Source organism: Saccopteryx bilineata, chromosome 6 (genome assembly GCF_036850765.1).
Source record: "Saccopteryx bilineata isolate mSacBil1 chromosome 6, mSacBil1_pri_phased_curated, whole genome shotgun sequence".
In the NCBI taxonomy this organism is placed as follows: domain Eukaryota; kingdom Metazoa; phylum Chordata; class Mammalia; order Chiroptera; family Emballonuridae; genus Saccopteryx; species Saccopteryx bilineata.
Window position 1 is genome coordinate 48,727,103 of NC_089495.1, and position 17,617 is coordinate 48,744,719.

Here is a 17,617-nt window from a genome sequence, read left to right on the forward strand (position 1 = left end):
TGTCTGTGTTTGCTATTGTTGCCTATGATGTTGGTGTTATATCCAAGAAATCATTAAGTCAAATGTCAAGAAGCTTTTTGCTTATACTTTCTTCTAGTTCTAAAGTTTTAAGGTCTTATATTTTGGGTCTTTAATCCATTTTGAGTTAAGTTTTGTATATAGTATAGGTGTCCAATTTTATTCTTTTGTATGTGGCAGATCTATGCTTTCAGAGAAAAAAATCTACATGCTTATGGCTATCACATTTATATTTCCAACTCCCATTTGTCCTCTGAGGTAAAGACACAGATGGTCAACTGTTAACTGGATATCAACACTTGGACATCTAATGCACATATTATACTTACCAAGTCAAAGAGAATTTTTGATTTGTCTCCCTAAAGCTGCACCTTTCCTAGGCTTCCCATCTCAGTAAATATTACCATCATTCAGTCTGTTGCTCATCTTTCATTCTTTATCTTTCTTTACATCCAGTAAATCCACCTGTCAATCCTTTCTGCCTTCCCTCCTAAATATATGCCAAATTAGGTCACTTCTCATTATCTCCACTGCTACCACCTTAGTCTTAAGTCCAAGGTAGGCAAACTCTTTCTGTAAAGAGCCACATAGTAAGCATTTGAGGCTTTGTAAGCCCAAAGGCAAAACTGAGGCTATTATGCAGCTACTTATATAACAAGATAAAAAATTTTGCAACATTTAAAATATAATAACTTAACACAGGGTTTTTTTATACAATACTGTAATGCCACTTTATAATGAGATTTTATGTATTTCAACTTTGAAAATGTCTTTTTCCACAAACAGTTGCTGCCAAGACCAGCATCAATCCACAAGCATGTGATTTTACTTGAGTGCGTTTGTCACTTGGAAGGCATTTACAAAATTTTGTTAGCTTCTTCTCTGGGTATTTGCCTTTAGGATAACATTATACTGCAGTTTAATCGCTGCCAGTTGAAGGTTAGGGAGAAGATCCTCAATTGTACAGTTAAATGGATTTTAAAATATAAAAATTTCCTTTGCTCCTGCACTGAAATTTGAAAAATGCTGGAACCCTAATTCACTTCTTGTTTAATCTTTTGACAGTCCTGGAAGTGTAAAAAGGAGCTTGACATTTGCTGTGATTCAAATGTTAGCTGTTGTCAAAATGACTTCATCACAGTGTATATTTTGCATGTAAGCGCCGTTTTTTCTTGCAATTTTAGGTTGAATTTGCTGGGAAACTATGAAGTCTGCAACATAAGCTAATTTTCAAAGCCATTTAATGTTTGGTAACAGTGGTTGAGGTTCTCCTTGTTCAGAAAAATTTCAATCTTGGTCGTAAGCACAAAAAATACAACAAACTTAGACTGCTAAGCCACTGAACTGCTCTGTGACAGAGAAAACCAGGCTCTGCTTCCAACAAAAATTCCAAAAGCAGCCAGAGACAGATAAAAATGAGGCTATGTTCTGGTATGACTGTATTTATAGACCCTAAAATTTGAATCTCATATGCTTTTCACGTGTCATGAATCATTATTTTTCTTTTAATTTTTCCAACCACTGAAAAAGATAATAATCACTCAATTTTTGAGTCATACAAAAACAGGCTGTGAGCTGAACTTCTTGTCTAAACCATCATCAGCACTCTCCCTGGATCACTGCCATGGTCACATCAACAGTTTCTCTGTCTCTGCCACTGGTCCTCTGTGGTCCATCCTCCTCGCAGCAGTACATTTTAATTACATCATATTATTCTTTTATTCATACTCTGCAAAAGCTTCACAACAGAAACTGGAAAAACTCTAAACTACAAAGACCCTGTATGATCTGCTCCCTGCCTATCTTTTTCCACTCTCCTAACTATATATACTCAAGATGTTGTCTTCCTTCTGTCCTCCACACAAACCAAGCTTTTACCTGTCTCTGGGCCTTTGCACTTGCTATTCCTTCTACTTAGGACTTCCTTCCCCCAGATTTCTGCATAGCTGCCTCCTTCTACTCAAAGGTCTCAACTCAATATTAGCTATTCAGACAGGACTTCTTAACCACTCTAGCTAAAGCTATCCCCTCTAGTAACTTTCTATGAATTACCTTGTTTTACAGTCTTCATCAACCTTCTTAGTACTCATATTATCTTTTGTGTGAATGTGTGTGTGTGTGTGTGTGCGAAAGAGAGAAAGAGAGAGAGAGAGAGAGAGAGAGAGAGAGAGAGAGAGACAGAGAAACAGGGAGAGAAATGGGAAGCATCAACCCGTAGTTGTGGCCTCCCTGTTCAAGCCAGCTACCTTGGGTTCAAGCCAGTGACCATGGGATCATGTCGATGATCCCATGCTTGAGCCGGCAAGCCCACACTCAAGCTGATGAGCCTGTGGTCAAGCCAGATGAGCCCATGCTCAAGCCAGTTGCCTCGAGGTTTCAAACCCGGGACCTCAGTGCCCCAAGTTGATGCTCTATCAACTGTACCACCACTGGTCAGGCTCATATTTTTTTATGTCTTTAAGTATTTGAGTATTGCATCCCTGCTGTTGCAACATAAGTCTTGGTCACTGCTCTACCTCCAAAGTCTAGAGCAGCGATTTTCAGCTAGTATGCTATAAGAATTTTTTAAACATGCCATACCTGGTTATTTAGTCAGAAGCACTACCTCTTCTCTTGAATTTTAAAATAAAAAAAATGACAACAGCCAACCCCAAAATAGCCATCTGGTGTGAATGGATCAAAATTATACCCTTTTTTTGGGTCAGATCAGCAAAAAAAATATTTTTAGTGTGCCACAGAATTTTAATAATTAGTTTATGTGTGCCATGAGATGAACAAGGTTGAAAATTGCTGATCTAGAACACCACCTAGGTCATCTTTGAAATTACCTTTTATGTAAGAGACACTAAATATATACTTTTCCTTACCGTATAGGATTTAGACTGATACCCAGGCAAATAAAAGTAACTTTACAATACATAAAATTGTAATGGGTTTTAAAACTTATATTTTCATACTAAAAACAGAACTAAATTTTATGCATAAATATGTAAACTATAGCTCTGGGTACTAATAAGTTGACCTTAACTTTATATTCAGTTTCAAGCAGGCTACAATTACATACATAGTGACTAGCAGCTCTTGTTCCTCCGTCGCATTACTGGAAGCCATGTACTTGCACAGGGAGAGAAGAGAGGCAGAGAAAGAAAGAGAGGTCCCAAAACCTAACATATTTCAGCAATAAGGATTGATGTAATGGAAAACAGGAAAATAAAATTTCATTCAAAACTGGAATTTACTGCTATACCGGAAACAGGAACATACACTTTTCCTATAGTCTAAGGTTAAGATAATTAGGTTAGAATCCATAAAGAACAAAGTATTCAATGCCTACAATGACTTGCCAAAACAAATATGAACTGACAACTTGATAAGCTAATAGTAAAATAAAAGAATTTTATTTTCATGAAATATATTTCATCCTTATTAAAATGTTTTCTCCAAATAGTTTAGCCCTTTTTCTATTTTAAGTAGCACTTCATAGCTAAAAAAAAATTTCTCCTTTTCTTATTTTGATAGTCTGCTCCAATATTTACAAAATGTACTGCTTTTTTCTTTAAAGAGAAGAATATTGAAGAAGTAGGACTCTGTTAGCAGAATGGTTTTGACATTTGTTAGACTCAAATTCACATAAAATTAGCAAAGTTGCTCACTCAAAATAAAGCAAAAATATTCACAAAAGAAATCAACTGCTCTAAAAATATCTTCCGACGATAATAAAATCAAAGGCAATTTCACCTTTTTTTCTTTTTTTAAAAAAATTTTTTTGATTTAGAAAATTAAAGTTAACAGGATGACATTGATCAATAAGAGGACATAGGTTTCAATTTCACCTTTTTAAAAGTAATCTCACTGAACAGTAAGAGGAAGAAATAGCAATGGTTTTCTTTTTCCCCTCACTGATTTCCAACTTGATAATATGTTTTAAAGGCCATTACTGTGGCATTTGTCTTATCGCTCTTCAGTGCAGCTGCTTGTATTATTTTCCATGTTTACTAAAATCAGTGTTTATACTATTCAAAATTCTCTTTTTCTGGCAACTCCTAAAAGATTCTCTAGTTAACAGACAGGGGAAGAAAGTAAGAGTGCAAGCAGGGAGAGATTCAGAAAAACATTTTCATGTTATATTAAAATTTTGAAAGCAACACTGAATCATAAAACAAAACCCACTAGAGACAAGAAAACTGCTAGGACTACATTACAAAAGCAGGTAGATTTGCATCAGAAGTAATATTTGGAATTATAGGTGTAAATACATCCCAGCTGTTACATTGTGATTAAATTTTTTGCAGCATAGTGAAAGGAGTTATTTCTGTGTTCTGCTGGTGGGCTTGTTTCTAAGATGTGCAACTGTAATTGATGTTTTCAGGAACGTGAAAAGATGGTTAATAATTACTCTTCATTTCCTACTTTCTTAGGAAAAAAATACCAACCTCTATTTATTCTAAGTTACATATTCATGTCTCCTATATATCCTAAGTAGGTGGTTTCACGTTATATTTGATGACTCTACAGTAATCAGACAGTACAAAATAATAGCTAATTACTCCTTAAGGGGGTGGCAGTAGGGAGAAGGGTCTAAAAAAATGGAAAAACTTTTATTTTGGAGCTAAAAACATAAGGTGATTGCTTCGAAACCACATTTTCTTGTACTGGCAAAGTAGAAACAAAAATATAAGCTGTTTCATTTAATATTCTAATTAAAGTATTTATTTTAGCATCTATACATATTCATTAGGATCAAAACTAGTTCTCAGAGATTGTGGGAGTTATTTTAATGTAAAAAAAAAACCCAGAAAATACTTCTCTTTCTCATGTGGTGTGAAAATCAATTCACTTTCTTCAACAACAGAAAATTATAGTTACATTTTAAAAATCTATTCAAATTCTGTGGGGCGAAGCATTTGCAAATATACCACAGTTTTGCAATTTGCAAGCACAATAACACCTCTTCTAACATATTCATGTTCTTATATAATATTTTATATTATATAGGCCCACTGAGCATTTTAAGTTATCATATTATATAATCTATTTAACACTGCAATCAATTCACAAGTAATCCATTTAATCTGGTATTCTGTAGTAAATCACATGAGGTTCCTGTGACACTATTCCAAATTTGTCTGCTTTAACATAGAAAATTAGTTCCACTTAGTTGAATATCAATGACCTATTCAGTGCAGAATGCAATGGTCCTGCAATCAGCTTTGTACTGTTATTTTTAAGAAATTTATCTTCTCTTGAAAATATTTAAGCAAGAATATGAGAAATAAAAAGAAAACAGCCTTCAAAGGTACACCATGTATAGCTTCACAGCATACAAATGCAGAAATTGTTAGACCTTAGCAGGATCTCAAGATATTTTCAAAAGTATTTAGCTACTCTTCAGGCCTGCAGACAGCCTGCTGTGAGCAGGTGGATAGAAGAAATCATGCCACACAAAGAAGCAGGCCAATACCAGTTAGTCGGCTCTGCTCGCAAATGTTCAAACAACACGACTTCGCAAAATGAAAATCTGGTATGTAAAATGCTAACAAGAAACAATGTATTAAACCCAAATAGACAAATTACATTGTAAGAAATAGAAAACTAAGTTGTTCATAGTGAAACTGAAGACCTTCTTTCAAGTGTAAAAATAAAATACTTTGGGGGGATAGTCATAGTAATAACAACAACAAAACAGCTCTATCATTCAGCATATTTCACACTATGAAGGTCCTAGGGGTATAGGAAGAAAATCAAGTTAGCTTAACACGTAGAGAACACAGCAAATTCTTCTGTTTAAAATGATTTAATTCAGCTACTTCTACAACCTTTTAAAATTATAATTTAGAAGCTTAACAAGAGTTAGTACTATTTTTTTTTGATGGAATGATTTCCTGTTTGTAGCACACAATGAAAGTGGGGGGGGTTGTTGTGTAAAACTATTATTAGGTAAATAAAATTGAGAATCTAAATGCTCAATTTTATTTAATTTTATTTAAATACAGAAGCACTGTAATATATTTTTCTGTTAAACATGACTTAAGCCTGACCAGGCAGTAGCGCAGTGGGTAGAGCATTGGACTGGGATGCAGAGGACTTAGTTTCAAAACCCCGAGGTCGCCACTTGAGCGTGGGCTCATCTGGTTTGAGCAAGGCTCACCAGCTTGAGCCCAAGGTCACTGGCTTGAGCAAGGGGTCACTCGGTCTGCTGTAGCCCCCTGGTCAAGGCACACATGAGAAAGCAATCAGTGAATAACTAATGTGCCGCAACGAAGAATTGATGCTTCTCATCTCTCTCCCTTCCAGTTTGTCTGTCCCTATCTGTCCCTCTCTCTGTCTCTGTCACAAACAAAAGAAGAAGAAGAGGAGGAGGAGGAGGAGGAGGAAGAGGAGGAAGAGGAGGAGGAGAAGGAGGAGGAGGAGGAAGAAAAATGACTTCCTGTTTTGGTAGGACTACATTTCCCCTTTAGTTGTTCCACTACTTAAGTAATTGTTGTTGTACATGTCAGGCATATATGTCATTTCTGGTATCACATTAATAATATTTTTATGTTGTTGTAAGTAGAAATGCTAACATTTTGGATATATTGGGTTAAATAAAATAGATGTAAAATTAATTTCATTTGGCCTGGCCTGCGGGGGTGCAGTAGATAGAGTGTTGACCTGGGACACCGAGGTCACCAGTTCGAAACCCTGAGCTTGCCCAGTCAAGGGATATACGACAATCAATCAATCACTGAACAACTAAAGTGAAGCAACTGAGTTGATATACTTCTCATTCCCCATCCTTCTCTCTCCTTTCTCTGTAAAATCAGTAAATAAAATCGTGTTTAAAAAATTAATTTTGTTTGTTCTTACTATAGTATATTAACATGGCTACTAATAAACTTAAAATGGCATATTTGTCTTATATTTGATTTGTCAGAAATGCTGTCTTATTTCACAACTTTTTAAATTGGTAATTGGAAAATCAGAATATATCTTTCCACAAAAGAACGAGAAATGAATTTTCTCAGCCTATCCAATAATACTGTGTAATAAGCATCATTACTGACTGATGCTACATTTGCAATGAAAACAGTAAAAACAACGAAAACAAATACAAAGTGCAGGTATATAACCAACATAAAAAATATGTAAAATTGTATCATTTTATTTTATTTAAATGATATTTGATAAAAACGTAATTTAATTATTAGCTGAAGAACTAGATTAAAAAGTGATAAAAATTCTTACGAGGATCTTCAAATACATGTCTTCAAGAGTTTTCAATGTTCTTATTGAAATATTCCTGTCCCAGTTTTTTATTATCAACTATTTTATTTCAAAATACACGACCTCTTCCTCCTTTCAAACAGAGCATCACTAGCTCTATACTTAACAGTTGTTACAATGATGAGACTTTTTGTCCAAGAGCATGACTTTTCATCTTGAAGTCAAAAGAAAAGTCGACTCAAAGCAGCTAGGTGGACATACTGCAGTGAGAGGTTGGTTGTGTGAAGTAGATGTCACTGAGCACTGAACAATTACTGACACTGGCTGAGACAGCATGACCAATGTGTACCCAAGCCTCCGAGAAAGACGAAATTAGAAACAGCCTGAGGTGGGCCTTTTTCTATACCTATCAGTACCTATTATATAAGTAACTTTATTAGCCTAAACAGCTCAGGAACGTCTCAGAGCAAATGAAGGCCAGTAGGAAAGACATGAACGCAACTGGAAAGAAACATGCTTGATAAGAAGACACTTCAGGGGCGGGTCCTCAGGAGACCTTGTGCTCCTCTGCTCTTTCAGAAACCAGGGTGATTCTGCATCTGCAGAGATCTAGCAGTTAAGTGATCAAGCAGAGTACAGGTTTGGCAAATGTTGAAAGATCAGAATTATTTTATATTAAATTTCTGATTTAAAAATAGCTCCACTTAGATAAGTTAAAAAGGTAAACATAAAAGCTAGAAACTGGGAGAAGTTATTTGTAATGCATATAACAAACAAAGGTTCATAATCCACACACTATAAAGAACTTTTTTGAATAACAAAGAAAAGATAATTCAGTTTTTAAAAATGAGCAAAAACCATGAACAGGCATTTTGCAGATGAGAAAACAGGATTGTCATTAGATATATTTTAAAATGCTAATTATCATTCCTAGTCAAGGAAATATACATTAAAACCACAGAGATTCTGTTTAAATCCACTGGTCAGGAAAAGTAGTCTAGCTACCACGGGTTCACTAGGATGTGAAGAGTAATTGTGAAGGGCACAGATTTCTGGGTTCAACTGCTGGCTTTTTCATCTATCAGCAGACTGCACTGGGCAAGCAATTTATCCCGTATAAGTCTTAGTTTCCTCAACTACAAGATGAAGGGAAACCACTTGTACATATTATTAGATTGTTGTGAGGATTAAATAAATCAATACAAAGAAGTGCTTAGAAGAGTCAGTGCCTGATACAGCAAGTCCACAAGTACACAATAAGATTAGCTTATTGTCCATCTTATTAATATCACTGTCACTATTTGGAGGCAGGTAAATTGGTATGACCACATAGAGAAAACCATTTGGCTTTACCGTGTAGGATTAAGAATGCAGAGTCCCTAATACCCAACCATTCAACTGACATAGTCCTTGAAGAAACTCTTATTTCAAGAGGAAACATAAAGTAAAAGAATATTTATATAAGCGTTATTTGTTATGACAAAATAAATAACATCAATGTCTATGTAAGGGAGAAAAAATAAATGTGGTATATTATTATAATTTAATAACATACAGCATAGAAATAAACTAAAGCTACATGCATTGACATGGACTAAAGTCACAAACAATACTGGAGAAAAAGGCAACTCACAGAAGCATCGTGTATGGTGCCATTATGTGAAGTTCAAAAACATCGATAGCTAAAAGACATATTGTTTATAGCTTTACTGTCTACGTATATATTCCTAAAGAAAAGAAAGGGAGTGAAAATGTAAAAATCAGGATAGTAGTTACCTCATTGTATTGATGATATTTACTTTTTAATCTAGATAGTGAGTAAACAGGTTCATCATGTTAGTCTTTAGCTTTAATAAGATTAATACATATTACTTTATGTATATAAAATATTTAATGAAAAGTTTAATTGTATGTGCAAAAATCCAGAAAAAGAAAGAACAGCAGTTATTAATATAAAATCACTTGAAATATCTGTGGTAATATCTACCCTGTTGTTTTTCCCCAAATTTACTACAAGTAAGTACAAGAGAAATCCAAACATTTAATAATAGTTTCATAGCTATCTTCTTGGAGGTACTGAGCTGACACTCTTGGGCAATACAGCCCAGGAGGTCAGCATATAGAAAAAAGAAATTAGGAATAAGCCTTGGAAGCTTTGCACATGCTTAAGGGCAGGTGGAAGGGAAATTAACAAAGACCACTGGGAAGCCACCACCAGTTCTTTCTCCTGTGGTTCTTTCAAAGCTCTTCATCATACAGCACTCTTTATTCTGACTGCTAATATTTTCCAGGCAAAACGATTTTCCATGTTTATCTAATATCTCCTAATTTCTCTGCCTCCAGACTCATTCTTCTTCGATCCACTCTCCACAATGCAATAAAAAAAGAGAGCTCTTTCTAAACTCTAATTCTGTTCCCATCATCACTTCTTTCATTAAAATTCCTCCATAAGTCCCACTGGTCTAAGGAAAAAGCACAGTCCACACTATGTAATTAACAAGGCTTCAAATGACTTGGCTCCTACTTACCTCATTTTTGTTCACCATTCCCCCAGCTTATTCTCTGACCACAAAGGTTTAAAGCAGGGGTTTACAAAACTGTGGACCACGGACCAGCAGAATCAGCATTCCCTGGGAACTAAATAGAAATGCACGCCAAGGCCAGACCTACTAAATCAGAACAGCTTTGTGGGGCAGTCTAACAACCTGAATTTTAACAAGTTGATGCTGAAACACACTAAAGTTTGAGCATCTTTGGTTTAAAGCAGTGGTAGTCAACCTGGTCCCTACCGCCCACTAGTGGGCGTTCCAGCGTTCATGGTGGGCGGTAGCGGAACAACCAAACGGTGCCGTGATTACATACTAATCGACTAACTGCTGACCAGTCAAGATCAGGACAGCGGTCAGACTCTGTTACAGGGCATTTGTATCGGGACCGCACTCGACCTCTTTTGCGACCACCTGGCCCGCATCCTTGAGTGACTAGGTACCTGACCCTGGGTTCACACCGGCCACCCGATCTGGAGGGCAGTTTATGACCACTATTGTCGCCCAAAAACTAGCAGTTCATTGTTTGATTAGCCCGTAGACAAAGAATTCTATGATTCAATGCTTCTTCCTATGACAGAAACTGCCGGACAATGGAGACACCAATTAACTTATATTTTTGTCTTGATTCCCAGATTTTAGGGTAATAGGGTGACATTCTAGGAACCCCCCCTTGGACTACCAAAACTAGCCGATGTCTCGCTACTTCGCCCCAATCGCAAAGAAGTGATGCCATTGGCCAACACCTGCTACATAAAATTTTATAAAACGCACAACCACAGATACTCAGTCTCATCTCGACAAACTCTCGCTCAACCAAAACACTTGTAACGCCGCGACCACGCAACAGACTTCAAGTGCATAAGTTTTGTTCATGTTATGTAAGTGAAGCTAAATTGTTACGTAATTGAAACTAAAGTCAGTATGTAGTTAGATTTCTGAGAGTAAGCACGTGCTTACAGCTTCAAACAAAATATTGTGAAATATCGTGAGCCAATGTCTCAAAAAAAAACACGCACGTGGCTATTTGTCAGAGTATCTGAAGATGGGTTTCATAGAATTTGTTGCAAATAAACAACATCCAATGTGTTTATTGTGCCATAAAACATTATCCAATGAGGCAATAAAGCCAAGTCAATTGCAAGAACATCTTTCTACAAAGCATCCAAATGACAAGGACAAGCCCATTGAATATTTTCAGGAAATATATAAAAAAATTTCAAAATCGTTTGACTATTGTTGCATCACTTAAGAAACAACATACAACGAATGAAGATGGATTAATTGCCACTTATCGCATTTCACAAATAATTGCAAAAAGTGGTAAAAGCTATAATACTGAAGAAACTATAATAATACCCTCTATAAAAGAATTTATCTCAACAGTAATGCATCAGGATATACCTCAAATTTTATAAACGTTGCCCCTAAGCGATAGCACAGTAAAGTGACGAATTGATGAAATGGCAGTTAATGTTGAAAACAAACTTATAAGTATTCTCCAAAACTCTTCATTTTCCATGCAATTGGACGAATCTGCCATTGCAGATAATGATGCTTTATTGATGGCATATGTACGCTATTTTGATGAAAACAGTATATTACGAGAAGAAATGCTATTGGCAATAAATCTCATCAGAGAAACAATAGGATTATCTATATTTAATACTGTGAGAACATACTTTACAAAAAATAATATTCATTTGAATAGTATTGTTGCATGCTCCAATAATATTGGAGCACCATCAATGGTAGGTCGCTATCGTGGATTTGTTGTTTATTTGAAGCAGGAAATGCCAAATGTTTTATGTATTCATTGTGTGCTACACAGACAACATCTAAGTACAAGTCTCCATTCATCATTAATTATAATAATTCGAGCCATAAACAAGATCAAATCCAATGCAAAGAATGATAGAATATTTCGGCAGCTTTGCCAGGACAATAATGAAGATTTTTTAAGTTACTTTTGCACACAGAAATTCAGTGGCTATCAAAAGGGTACATCTTTGGCTAGATTTGTAGCATTATATGATAGTGTCATACAATTTTTTGAAAGTAATAATGAGACCAATCTGTGTCAACAGTTAAAAACAGTAAAGAATGATGCCTATTACTTAGCAGATATTTTCAAGAGATTTAACGATGTCAATTTGCAGCTTCAAGGAGCTAATAAAACTCTTATAGGTTGCCAAAGTATTGTGCTATTATTTATTGACAAACTTGAACTACTTCATCATAATCTATTGAAGAGAGAATTTCATCAGTTTCCTCAATTATCATCTATAAAAGATGATGTAACTCCAGAAGATACTGACATTCAGTAGCCACCTCTCAACGAACTTAAACTAGACATGGAAAAACAATTTGAAGATATTTTGAAATTGAAGGTATATAACTGGATGAAAAACGCTTTTACCACAAATATGATATTATAGAGGCTGATATAACTTGCCAAGAAGAACTGTTAGAAATTAGATATGATGAAGAAAGTAAACATAAATTCGACAGTGGTGGATATGAAAACCTATGGCAAAATAAAAAAATGCCAGTCTTATATCCAAATATGTGAAAAACGGTATTCACTTTATTGATGCCTTTCCCTATCTCATATCTTGTGGAATCAAGATTAAGTGCTGTTTATCATATTATGACAAAAGAAAGAAACCGCCTGAATATTTACGAAAGGGGAGACCTTCGTTTGTTCCTCACAAAAATTGAACCGGATATCCAATATTTAGTTTCCCAGCATCAGCCTCAGGAACCCCACTAATAATTCAATTAACTAATGTAATTTCTATGTATGCAAAATATAAATAAAAAGATAGCTTTAACTATAGTAAGTTGTTTTATAAAGATTTATTCTGCCAAACAGCGAAAATCCGACATAAAGTACTTGGTAAGTAATTATTATTATATGCTTTAACTTGCTGTAACTCTGCTTTACAAATTTTATAAAGTTACTTCTCTACTTTATAAATCACCACTATTGTGGAACCGGTGGGCGGTTAGAAAATTTTACTACTAACAGAGATTCAAAAGTGGGTAGTAGGTATAAAAAGGTTGACTACCCCTAGTTTAAAGCATGAATGAGAGGTAAATTATTATTTGAAGAACTCACTGGGGAAATTGAAAAGGACTATATGCATAATGGTTTGGGGTCACATTGCCAAGGTTCAAATTTCTCTGCAGCTTCTGCTTAGCTTTGTAACCACAGGGCAGGTCCTTAGCTTGCCTGAGTCCTGTTAATGCTTAATGGCATCATGTCTCAATGTGACTGCTTGGATTTAAACCCCGGCTCTGCCCTCCATTACCTGTGGGACCTTAAACAAGTCACTTTACTTTCTCTGAGCCTCAGCTACCTCACTTAATAAAGTATAAATAGTAAGACCCACTTCATATAATTTTTGTGAAGACAGAATGAGTTAATACACTGTTGTGCTTAGAAGTGTACCTGATACACAGTAGGTGCTATGTTATTATTCCTATAAGTGAGTTTTAGTAATTTCACAGGGATCATATTCTTTTGGGGAGGTAATAAAGAGTTGACACTGAATTCTAATACACCTAGAAAATAAATAAAATTCATCTATTCTGATAAGGAACAACTTTCCTTACTTTTTAAATAAATGACTTTTTTTTTCAATATATTGATACTATTCACTTCTCTCATCTTATTTCCTTCCAATGAGAGAGTGCTTCATTGGAAGCAATGACCTCCTCCTGAGTCAAGAGGTCTGCCTTGAGCCTGACCAGGTGGTGGCACATGGATAGAGCATCAGATTGGGATGTGGAGGACCCAGGTTCGAGACCCCAAGGTCACCAGCTTGAGCGTGGGCTCATCTGGTTTGAGCAGAGCTCACCAGCTTGGACCCAAGGTCGCTGGTTTGAGCAAGGGGTTACTCAGTCTGCTGTAGCCCCACAGTCAAGGCACATATGAGAAAGCAATCAATGAACAAGTAAGGTGTCGCAACGAGAAACTGAAGATTGATGCTTCTCATCTCTCTCTGTTCCTGTCTGTCTGTCCCTATCTATCCCTCTCTCTGATTCTCTCTCTGTGTGTAAAAAAAAGAAAAAAAGGGGGGTCTTCCTTGAGGCATCATTTATTTCACATTAACTTTAAAAAAAGATACTTACAAGAATAAAAAAGAATTTACTGAACCAAAAAATATGTATACTTATGGGGATTATTCTAAATAGACATCCAGTGTTAATTTAGCTTGGAACGCTACATGTAAAAGTGTGAATAAGATACGTATCTGCAGGCCCTGGTTAGGCCACTGACATTGGTCAGAATGTCATCCTGATACACCAAGGTTGCGGGTTTGATGACGGGTCAGGGCACATACAAGAATCAACAAATGAGTGCGTAAATAAGTGAAACAAATTGATGTTCCTCTCTCTCTCTGCCCCAGCACCCTGTGTCTCTCCGTTTCTCTTTAAAAATCAATCAATTAAAGAAAAAAGATGCCTATCTGCATAATCATTGAGAAGAACACTGAAAATATGATACCAACATCTGGATAGCAGAACTCTGTCTGTCCCTCTAGTCACTACTGAGAGGCATGGTGATAACCCCTGGGAAAAATCACATGAGTGCCTGAGCCATAGCACCTTCAATGCAGACTATGTTCTTTGGGACACAAACAAGTATAACAAAACCCTGTGTTTTGAAGACATACTAACTGGATCTAAGTGATGTGAAATTATACAGTGATTTTTTTTCAAGGGTCTCAAAGCATTTAACCTCACAACTTTGAGAGAAAAAATATATTGGAACAAGTCACAAAACCAAAGTGAACTGGCTCAGTGGTAGAGCGTCAGCCTGGCGTGCAAGAGTCCCGGGTTCGATTCCCAGGCAGGGCACACAGGAGAGGTGCCCATCTGCTTCTCCACCCCTCCCCCTCTCCTTCCTCTCTGTCTCTCTCTTCCGCTCCCGCAGCCAAGGCTCCATTGGAGCCAAGTTTGCCCAGGTGCTGAGAATGGCTCCATGGCCTCTGCCTCAGGTGCTAGAGTGGCTCTGGTCGCAACAGAGCGACGCCCCGGATGGGCAGAGCATCGCCCCATGGTGGGCATGCTGGGTGGATCCCGGTCGGGGGCATGCGGGAGTCTGTTTAACTGCCTCCCCGTTTCCAGCTTCAGAAAAATACAAAAAAAAAAAAACAAAAAAAAAACCCAAAGTGAAAATATATGTCTCATTACTGAGAGTTTACTGTCTTTTAGAACACTATAGGTTGAACCCAGATTGGAAATTAGTTTAGTCAAATATTTATGGGGGATCCTGGAACCCTCTGCGGCACAGTCTCTAAGAGATAGAGGCACAGACAAGCCTGGAATAGAGCAGTCTCTCTTTGTGAGTCACTTGATTTCTTCAGGTTTTAAAATCAGTTTCCTGTGTAAAATCAAGCTAAGAATATGTAAAAACATTTTCATAAAAAAGAATGAGAATTCAGTGCTAAGGAGGGTTTATGATTTTTATTTGCAAGTGACAGCCACCTGTTTTACTATGTTTTGTTTTGTTTTGTTTTTCCTGGAACCCTAAACCTCAACTATGAAGTGAGCTGAAGGAATTTTGGCAGAATCTCTTTTCATAGCTTTCTATTTTAAAGTGGAAGTCACTAATTACAAAAAATATTTAATCATCTCTGGATTACAAGGTCTTTTCTCAATGCAAGAAATATTATATTGGGGGGGGAGAAAGGTTAACAAATTCAGATTACTCAATTTTTAAAAGGCATCAACATGCTATGTATAACAAGTCAACCCAAATAGCTCACGATTCTGATGTGCTAATACTACACAATTTCAATTACACAGAAAAAGAAGATAACAAAGTCAGTCATATTGTACAACTGAAAATCCACAATGGCAAAAAAACAACAACACTATTACCATTTCTGACATTTTTAGCAAAGCATGCAGAATGCTTTATCTCTAACAATGTATAATACACTAACCTTCCTGGATTCCCTGAAAAAAAGATAGCATTGATTTCTCTGAAGAAGACTTAACCCAGATTCTCTAAAATAAGAAGAAATGTTTTCAACTATAAAACATATGAGAGGGATAAAATGCAGCTTTTCCCTATCATATCCGTAAGCATTAACCACACTGATAAGAATTTTTGACGTAATGGAGTCCTCTAAGTAAACCACCAGAACATTTATTTACCTGTATCGTCCTCTGAGTGCCATCAATGTTGACAGACAATAAGGGTGAAGCCAGGTTCCACGTACTGGTCACATTTAGTTTCGACCCATCAACTTCCACCTGTTGTGACACGAAATAAGACTGTTACCATGAAGAAAGACAGAAAACTGATCTCAAGTTCACTGCTGCATACAAAGCAGCAGCCATTTTAAACAGATGGCTCCCAAACAACCTGTCATGTTTACTGCTCCCACCATGAAAGACAGGGTCCAACAAGAGTCTTCTCAGCCGTCCCTGGGGAGAGGTGAAGGGCCTGGGCACAGCTGCCTTTGGGTACTGAGGTTTCAAGTCATTTCCACTAAGTAACAAACAGCCTTCTAACTCTAAACCTATCTGGACATGCTACATTTACTGCAATTAGACAAGTAATGCAGATAAATTCCAGTGACATTTTGCAACCCACACAACAGGGCCTGCATATAATATCCTCTCCAAGGACCAAGAAAAAACTTTTCTGTGTTCATTTTAATGAAGGACTAGGCACTGTTATCTTAATTAAACAGAAGCTTTAATTAGGCAAAATTCTTTGGTGTTGAATATTAAAAGTCCATTTTGAACTTTGCAAAGTTCTGTCATATTTTTGTCGATCGTAAATGACTAATTTCATCAAGTCATCAGTCATGAAGAGACCAAAAAAAAAAAAAAATCCCATAATCTTTTAAAACAGATATTCATAAGAGAAAAAATTTTACTTTCATGTAAATATCATAACAGTAATTGAAAGAAAAATAAATTGAAGCTAATTTAAAAGTACTGTTATTTCTTCCTTTTCACTCCCTCCCTCATTCCTTAACTCATTAATGAGAGTTGTAAAAATAATAACATTATTGTTTTAAGTCTATAGTAAACAAGCTAACAGATATTGAAGTTTGTTGAAATGTCAAACTTGACTTGCAGCAGAGCCAACATATACTGTATGATGCCTCATAATTCCCTCACTATCACTTAATTCTCTTGAAAGACATTCACTTATTAAAATAAAGGAAACATACATTTAGGCAAATATATATACATACACAGATGTATTTTTTGAATAAATATGTATGTATATATATTATTTCCCTATAATGTGGTCATAAAGTATAGACACAAAGACACGCTACTGGCTATGTAATGAAATATCAGTAGGACATATATGACGAGGAAGAGGGGGCAGAAGTAGGTCTATAGTTGTTTATATGGAAAATAATACATTAATAAATAATAATACAAGAATAAACTCTGTGTTTCATGTACTCATAACTATAAATCGACTTCTTCCCACCCCTCTACTATGCACTCACTTGTGTTTTGGGGTTTAGTGGCCTCCCTCTATAAACAGTACAATTCCGTAACAGGGAAAAAACAATGGCTTTGGAATTAGACTGACCTGAGTTTCACTTGACATATTTTTTAATTTAATTTTTCAATTACAATTTACATTCACCATTATTTTGTTTTAAAAATTATGTACGGTGCCAGGTGGGTATAGAGCACTTTGTAAAGTTTATGACTGTCGCACAACTAGCTTGTACACCTGAGTCTCACTTGATATTGATGTTCTACTAAGTTGGAGTTGTTTACTAAAGCTGGTAAACTAAAGTTTACCACTCTGAGCTTTAGTTTCCAAACTATACAGTAAATGGTAAAAATATCTATCC

General features: G+C 36.0%; 1 protein-coding gene across 2 annotated transcripts in view; it reads right to left on the bottom strand.

Moving 5' to 3' along the window:
* PCCA (propionyl-CoA carboxylase subunit alpha) overlaps positions 1–17,617 on the bottom strand; it is a 450,416-nt gene that overhangs the window by 85,433 nt on the left and 347,366 nt on the right. For both annotated transcript variants that reach the window (XM_066234359.1, XM_066234358.1), the window contains exon 20: positions 15,939–16,037. In XM_066234359.1, coding sequence (XP_066090456.1) covers positions 15,939–16,037 — 99 coding nt within the window. The remainder of the gene's footprint in view (positions 1–15,938; positions 16,038–17,617) is intronic.